Below are 9,112 nucleotides of genomic sequence, written 5' to 3' on the forward strand. Positions count from 1 at the left end.
GTGGTGGTGGTGGTGGTGGTGGTGGTGGTGGTGGTAGTAGTAGTAGTAGTAGTAGTAGTAGTAGTTGTGTATTCCCATATCAGCCCTGGCATGCAAATAATCAGCCAAACGAAGTTGCGCCGCTCCCTAATCCATCTCCCCAACCATACCCTCTCTTCGTTTCTCTGAAGACCATTCCACACACTCCAACATACAACGATAAACCCTGCTGGGTGTAGTATGTTTATACGTCATTATGATTTCCTTACTATGTCTTTTTGTTAGTGTTATAAAAGTTTTTGTAAAAAATAGATGCATCTCCCGGAATTCTTGTTTCCTGCGAGTCTGGAATTTTGTTGTTGTTGAGTGAAATGATTCGTTGTATGTGATGATCTCTGGAATTGCAGTAGATTTTGATGAAGCTATCTTGATTCTTTTCAAGTGGAATCATATTTCTAGGTGATATAATCGTTATTGTTGTGCATCAATTTTCAAGAAATTATATGTATATATATACGCCTAGTGTGTTCCGACTATCAAGCTGTCTCTGATGCAGGTTAAAATCATCGATAAGAGTATGAATACTTATAGTCCTGCAAGAAAGGTGAAGGCTTTTAAAGTGCTGTCTGTGTAAACTTTATAGACTTAGTAACCTGATAGTTAGCTAGACAATATTTTGTAATATTTATCATCATCATCATCATCGTTTAACGTCCGCTTTCCATGCTAGCATGGGTTGGACGATTTGACTGAGGACTGGTGCAACCAGATGGCTACACCAGGTTCCAATCTGATTTGGCAGAGTTTCTACAGCTGGATGCCCTTCCTAACGCCAACCACTCCGAGAGTGTAGTGGGTGCTTTTACGTGCCACCGGCACGAAGGCCAGTCAGGCGGTACTGGCAACGGCCACGCTCAAAATGGTGTATTTTACGTGCCACCTGCACAGGAGCCAGTCCAGCGGCACTGGCACGATCTCGCTCGAATGTCTTTACACATGCCACTGGCACAAGTGCCGGGAAAGCGACGCTGGGCACAGGTGCCATCACGATTTCGCTTTCGCTTGCCCCAAAATTAAACGTATTTAATGAGATGATAGCATGGAATTTAGCGAGGAGTTTTGCTCATATCTAAGATAGTTATAATGGTACGCGTGTGAGGACTTATTTTTTGAGCTATCGTGTATTTTGTTTTCGAATTGTAAGTAGAATGGTCACTCAATGTATTAGCGTTACTCTGAATCCGATTCGTGCCAAGTATTAACACTTTTTGAATTTTGATTCATGTATGGTATTAGTTGTGTTTTGTTGTATTTATAGAAAGAGGACAGTCTTTTAAAATTAGATATCATTTTATTTCTGTATATAAATGTATGTAGATAAACAAAAGCTTATATAATGCTTTTCAAGAATCATTAATTGAGGTTTGCATCCTTCGCCTTAGATACTCTTCTCGTTTGGAATACTATTTTAAACAATTATAATGTTGCTTATTTTAACCATATACATAATTTGAATAAAATATCATGAAACAGAATTATGTAATTATAAACTCTTCTTTGATATTATCAGATGCAATTTCCCCGTATACATTTTCAAATTGATTCAGTTGTATTCTATTCAATATTTACTGCATACAACACAGCTTAATTCTTGACCATTGACATAAGGTGGACATGGCAATGAACCACAAACACCCTGAACGAAATACAATAAAGCTCCATTTTCGTCTCTGTAACCCGCTGGATCAGCTTCTGGTGCATGGTCAACGCACACATATTCTTCTCTGCCTTTGTGATCGTTGTGGGCTGTCATTAGATAACCGGAATACTCAATCGTCCACCCAGGGTAACAGCGTGTCCTGGCTGGTAGCATCATAACAACATCAGGTTGTCGTGTCAAACAGACAGCACACGGAACATTGTGATCCTGAAGAGTTTTAGCGTTAGCTAAAGAAAATATATTAGCAACTGTTATCTCATATTCGCATCCATATATCTGTGCGGCCACATCAACTACTGTAGTATAATTGGCCCAAATCGGATCATTTGGTAAACATAAGAGATTACTTCCACCACCAGTTTGGTCATAGTGCTGCCCACCAACCACACCTAAAATGGTAAGAAACATATACAAAATAAATATGAAATAACATACTAAAAATTAATTCTTAAATTTCATAACGTTCTTGAATCTTTGGTAAAATAAGTTAACTGAATAGAGGGAGAAATAGAACATTTGTAATGAAAATATCAAAATTATGGAATACAGTAGGGGCTATTATACAATCATGATAGAAACCTGAATTTATATGAAGGAACAGGTTTGTGATTAACAATTTAGAATTCTGCGATGTCTTACATGTTAGTATACGAAATTACAAATCAGGAGAATTGAATGCGAATGACATAAACACTGAATTCTTTCTATGATCATGTTATTTGCAATAGATTTTCTATGTATTATTGGATAGAACACATTCCTAGTGCAAACAGTGTGAGCAATATATTATCGAGAAAAGCTACGTTAGTTTAAAGTGGTCGATTTAATTGGTCACCGGATTATAAATATGATTGAAGTTGACTAAGAACACAGCCTGCACCGCTATACGTATGACACCATATGCTATGAGACTAGTTCTAACATTATAATGCAGGATTATGGTGAGTCATATTTAGGTTGAATTTGTATGATCCTTCTTCAAATATATTTAGAGTGATATCTGAATTTTAAATATACACTTATAAGCATTTTTGTATATGTAGAAAAAAAGGAAACTGTGATAGAGAGAGAGAAGGGTTACGTAGGTCACTTTGTATATGGAAGGAAAATGCTCCAAACATGAAAATGGTTCAAACGTAAGAAACGTAGAATTTTCCTTTCGTAAGCTGCAAAAGTTTTAGAAATCGACGATTTTATCATTCTTTATGCGTATTGTGTATCCATTGGCGTATGCTAAGGTAAACTGTACAACCGAAACTGCAAACGCCTAAGTTTGGATAGCTGAAGAAAGGAAAATTTCCCCGTTTTCTTCTTCGCTCATTACGTCTCCTTTTTGTAGTGACCTACACAGACCCTTTTTTTTTACCATTGTTATTCCGTTAAATCGATGCCACATTTATATCGTTTTCCCACTTTTTTACTATATCCAAACACCACCTACTCCTGTCTCCTCCCTCTTTCTTTATCTTTATATCACTTCTAACTCTCGTTACGTGTCCTTTCTGTTAACCTCTTCTACACCTCTTTTTTCTTTCTATTATCATTCTGATATACCTCCTTCCTTTATTCAATGTAACTCGCTAAATCGCCGCACACTTTATTTTTCCCTCTTGTTATTCCTTTTCTTTCGACTTGGACCTATATCTAAATTTCATCTTTATGTTATCTCACAATGTTGGAGACACACTTTACGTTGTCTCTTTTCTTATACATACTACTTGTCTGGTTCCTGATTTTTTTCGACCGTTAAAAGATGGATGGCAATGTTCGGTTTGAACTAAATTTAAAATCAAAAATCGTGCAAAACATATGCAAACGTCCTAAAGATTCTAGGTTGACCGAATAGTGTAAACTGAGAGAAGAGGACGGATTGGACTTACGTTCGCAAGGCAAAAATCTGTGAAAACGACTAAGAAACACAGCCAACAAACATAACAAGCTCAAAGATCATTATATTAAATTGGAAAAATGTCCTCCTCACGTATATGACATTATCATTTAAGGCTACTTTTTCAATATTGTGTGGGTAAAATAAACATGAATTTTTACATGCAGGTAATTTTATTTATTTCTCTACCTTTTATATCATGCTGGTTAAATTAGTATCGATTTTAAACATTTAATATACATTCAGGCCCCTGAATGCTCTATAAGTTCAAAAGGGGCTTTTCAAGAATGATAACACCAAGAAACATACCAATGATTATTTGGGTAGTTTGATCATAAACTTTGATCAAAAAGCTTCATGAACTGTGTAAGGTGTCTAGACTTAATCACTGGGTCCATCCTCATCTGATTGCTTCTCAGCGTAATCAAAAAATTGCGTTACCCTCGTCATAGAAGTGGAGACTTGCTACCAAACCTTTCCTGTGAAAAGTTTTCACACGTGATGACAAGAGGGATCTCTATCACCATAACTTTAAAAAATAGCAATGGTTGGGACCCCATGAAAGCAAAGAATGTATCCCGAAATCAGGAATCTACTAAAAAATGATTATGCTTTGTATTCGGAGGCATATGAAAGCTGTCGTCTATCATGAAATGTTAAACTAAAGCGAAAGAGTTAATGCAGAAACGTTTTGTTGTCATTTAGAAGCATTGTACAAACATGCAAAAATAGCGCTCATCATTTGTTTCTCATAAAGGAGTGTTTCTCTCACACGATAATGCAAGACCACATATTGGCCAAGACACTCTTGAAAAGATTATGACATTAAATAATATAGAAGTTTTGTCTCACCCTCCATACTCTTCCGACCTTCCTGTATCTTACTATCATCTTTTCAGATTACAGCAACATTGTTTAGAAACGAAGCAGTTTATTAATTGTAAAGAGGTTAAAATGATATTGAATGTTTCTTTGCTTCGAAACTTGAAGAATTTACGCCCAGTTGATCAATAGTTTACCAAATAAATGGGAATACGCTCTCAATAGTCAGGGGGAAATTCTGTCTTGATTAGAAACATGAGAAAAGAGTAACAATGGAGATGTTTCTTTCCCATCTTGAAATGAAACACGACTTTCTTTCCAAAATACTTTTCAGTAACGCTTGGTGAGCTGGCAGAATCGTTAGCACTGCCAGTTGAGCACTGGGGTCGATGTAACTGATTCCCCCCTTTGCTGAAATTACTGGTCTTGGATTAAAATTTGAAACAATTAATACCTTAACGTTGAAAGGAAAAAAGAGGATGGAAATGTTCCCTGTTTTGAACTGCATTACTCTACGAATATCCGTGTACCACTGGTAGCTATGTCGTACGTGTGTTGAATTGTGTATTCCGAGAAAAGAAACCTGGTTGTTTAGTACATGTGACTATTTTGTTCCGAGGTAAAAAAGTAAGTTATAATTCAAGTTGTGAATGGAAACTTTCCCGTGTAGTCTCTGAAAAATCTGTAAGTTATGCCATTAACGTGACATAATATACAATACGAAGATCTGCATACATGTGTGTGTGTGTGTGTGTGTGTGTGTGTGTGTGTGAGAGAGAGAGAGAGAGAGAGAGAGAGAGAGAGAGAGAGACAGACAGAGACAGAGACAGACAAACAGACAGAGAGGAAGAGGGAGAGTGATGGAGAGAGTGAGAGAAATGCAGACAAAAATGAACGAAATAATATACTAACCATCATATACAAGCTCTGAATAAGGAGGACAGGTCGTTCTACCCCACCGGGTATATAGTGATCCGAGACCGGGTTCTGTAAAATTAAAATGAAACAATGTATTTTAACAGAAGCAATAGAAGAATCATCTTCAAAGGAAGTCGTTGGATAAAAGTTATAAAATTGTGGGAAGAATAACTAGAAGAAAAGGAGGAAGGAAGAAAAAGAAGGGGTGCAGAATGTGTTAGGAAAAACACAGATAGAGGGGCTAGGAGAAAGACAGAGTGAATAGATGAAAGACAGAAAGAAAGAAGTAAATAAATCCACGAATATTCCATAAGAATAAACTGCAAAAAGAGAAAATGTTACATATTGAAACTTTTGTGTTTTGCTCGTCTCAGTCATTCGACGGTTGCTATGCTTAGTCACCGCCTTGGAATTTTAGTCGAACGAATCGACGTCAGTACTTTTTTTTTCAAATCTTAGTATTTCTTGTATCGGCTTCTTTTGCCGAACCACTACGTTACGGCGATGCAAACACACCAACGCCGGTAGGCAAGTGGTAGGTCTGTGTATGGGGAGAACACAGACAAAAAACACACACACACTCATAGATATACACGCATATATATATATACACGCATACAAATATATATATATATATATATATATATATATATATATATATACGACGGGTTTTTTTCAGTTTTCGTCTACCACGACGACTTACATGTGTTTGGTCGTCCTTAGGTTATAGTAGGAGACACTCGTCCAAGGGGCCACGCAGTGGAACTGAACCCGGAATCAAGTGTTTGGGAGGCAAGCTTCTTACCGCACAGTCCCGCTTAGTTAAAGGTGTGCACGTGTGTGCGCATATGTATGTGCGTTTGCGTGTGTGAATATATGTATATATAAATATATATATATACACTCACACACATGTACATATATACATATATAAACACGCATACCCACACACACGCACACACACGTCATACAAACAAGCATGCACAAATATATATTAATATTTTGTTCATTTTTTACATATAATGTTATCTACTTTCCCTCTACAAACTCATTTCTGGATGCACTCCGCATTTCTTTATGTTTACTTCCTACTTTACCTTCAAAACTGAATTGAAAATACCTGTCAGATACGTTTCTCAGAATCATACACAAAGGTACTAACAAATACGTGTAGCCTTGCTCAGGTACACGTATAAACAGTTATTTAGTTATTTTCACAGCATAATAGCATTAGTTTACATTGAGGAAGTTATTGCAAAGTAGAAAATGGTTTAGTAAACGGCTAAACCTTCGGTATTTCATTGAGCAGATAGGGATAACAATCAAAAACCAATCCGATGTTGAAGAGACTAGAAGTCAGTCGCTGAGGAGACTAGTTTGGCTGAACACTGTAGAACTGAAAAACTAAATATTTTATGATACTTAATCTGGTTCCCGAACATTACTTCAAATTACTTTGTCTTAACAGTTTTATATATTATAAAATTCATTCTTACTTGGTGTGTCATCAGGTTTATCATCGAGAGATTTCTTAGAAACGAAACGGTTCTGTAAAAAATAGAAACAATATCATACAAATGGACTTCAGAATATATACCATCGTTTAGAATCTAAAACGAGACCAAATCAGGTTTACTAAACCTTTGATTTCGAATGATTAACAACGTAATTATATTTTGATGTGTTTAATATACAAGCAATTCAACGTATGTTTTACAAGTAACTATACTGTTTGTAAAATGAAAACAACAATTTTATCAAGTATTTATTCACAACCGTGCTTTGACACTAGAGTTAGGTAAACGTAGAGCCTATACAACAGAGGAGATAATTGAGCTAATTTCGTTACGAAACATATTTCAACGCAAGAGTGGTTTTCTCTCATTCTTTTAATCTTTTTCTTGTTTCCATCTTGAGACTGTTGCCATGCTGGGGCACCGCCTCGAAGAATTTTAGCCGAACGAATCGACCCCAGAATATTATTTTAAGTCGGGAACTTATGGTATCCGTTTCTTTGCGTTTTACTTTCTGTAAAATGAAAACAATTTTACCTGCAGGAGGCAGTCAGGTTGGGCAGACAATTTGGAAGCTCGTTATACAAGCAAAGTTTTCTGTTAAACTGAGCAAAAACATTACAGACATATATGAAATGCTCCAGGCTGTTTATGGATTTACTTGTACGAGTCGATTATATGTTTTTCGCTGGTGCCAGATACAGGCACTAAAACCAGCGGGACCATCATCTACATCCACTGTATTTTCTCTAGTCGGACGCTCAACAAATTGTCTTTTGTTGTGGTTTGTTGGGTGGGGGGAGTTCTGGAAGAGATACAGACGCAAAAGTCTAGAGTACTGCAATAAGTGCACAGAAATCAGAGTATTCCATTTTCAAGTAGACTTTTACTTTTTAGAAACGAAATTACGAAATCTTGATCTACCGTTTAGTCTGCCTTTAGGGTACTAGCTTTGAGAGTTGCATTCCCTCGCATTCGGTAAAAATGTGTTTATTATGGTAGTTTGAGTCTAGAGTCCCTCTTAGCGTGAGGCATTTATGTATAGTAATGCCCTTATATAAATAAATATATATATATATATATATATATATTCACTTGTTTCAGTCATTTGATTGCGGCCATGCTGGAGGACAGCCTTGAAAGTCTTTAGTCGAACAAATCAACCCCAGGAAATATTTTTAAGCCTAGTCCTTATTCCATTGGTCACATTACCGAACTGCTCAGTTACAGGGACAAACACAGACACAAAGACACACGCATATATATATATATATATATATATATATATATATATATGCTTGGAAATTATTCGTGGCGTTCGATCATATAATAATATAAATAATATAGATATATGCATATATGCATACACATATGTACATACCTACATATAGATGTATATACACGTGCATATATGGGTAGAAGACGTCAAAAAACGTGAACAAAATGAAAAACGGGAACATGAAAAAACAAAATCATGGAAAACGAACTGTTTTTCGAACAATGAAAGAAACAAATAGAGAGACGGGACAGGCAACATAAAGAACATTGCCTTCATCAGTTGTTCCTTGTTTTATCTACTCCGCGTTTCGAACACTTGGGACAAGACGCGTCATCGTTAAAACAGTCGTTCTCGCAAAGCAAATTAAATAATATTTGGGATTTGCTGAGGGTTAAAGTGATAACAAAAACAGGACAGTACGAACAAAACAGTAAAAACAAACGGTAAGGGCTGTTAAGCCATAACGATGTGAAGTGGTGAGCGCTGGAAAAACGAGCTTTGACAGGGGACAGGCAAAAATGTGTGTTGTCTCTTGTAGTGCAAGGAGAAGAATGACAGGTGACAGGCAAAAATATGTGTTATCTCTTGTAGTGCAAGGAGAAGAATGAAAGATAGCCGCTGATCACGTGTGAGCAACGGGAGAGTCACTAAAGTGACGGAGGGTATCAGTGACCATCAGCATTGCTAGAAACAAGAATAAAATTAGAATCAAAATAACTCTTAGCCACTTTCCTAACGGCTGATAAGGAAGAAAAGTCCCTTCCTACAACAAGCGAGATGGAGTCGTATCAGTGCTAATTTCAGATTTAATCAATCTTCATCAGTGACCTATTACTCCGTCACCGAGGGTTAAAAATCCTAAATCACCTTGTCATAATACATACAAACACACATACATATACACATGGGTAAGCACATAAATGCAAAACAAGGTGGAAAAAAATAATATAAATATACAAAGAAACGCATACACGGACACGTATATATATATA

At 36.5% G+C, this 9,112-nt stretch overlaps 2 protein-coding genes across 2 annotated transcripts in view; both read right to left on the bottom strand.

Annotated features, from left to right (window-relative positions):
- The window catches only part of LOC106876589 (short-chain collagen C4), a 55,386-nt gene that overhangs the window by 20,558 nt on the left and 25,716 nt on the right, over nucleotides 1-9,112 (bottom strand). The window lies entirely within an intron of this gene.
- Nucleotides 1,311-9,112, bottom strand: part of LOC106876587 (short-chain collagen C4) — a 9,028-nt gene continuing 1,226 nt past the window's right edge. The window contains exons 2-4 of the mRNA XM_014925199.2: nucleotides 6,824-6,875; nucleotides 5,322-5,396; nucleotides 1,311-2,088 (exon numbers count right to left, since the gene is read on the bottom strand). Of these exons, the coding sequence (XP_014780685.1) occupies nucleotides 1,598-2,088; nucleotides 5,322-5,396; nucleotides 6,824-6,875 (618 nt within the window). The 3' untranslated portion in view covers nucleotides 1,311-1,597. The remainder of the gene's footprint in view (nucleotides 2,089-5,321; nucleotides 5,397-6,823; nucleotides 6,876-9,112) is intronic.

The sequence above is a fragment of the Octopus bimaculoides genome, chromosome 20 (genome assembly GCF_001194135.2).
Source record: "Octopus bimaculoides isolate UCB-OBI-ISO-001 chromosome 20, ASM119413v2, whole genome shotgun sequence".
Lineage (NCBI taxonomy): Eukaryota > Metazoa > Mollusca > Cephalopoda > Octopoda > Octopodidae > Octopus > Octopus bimaculoides.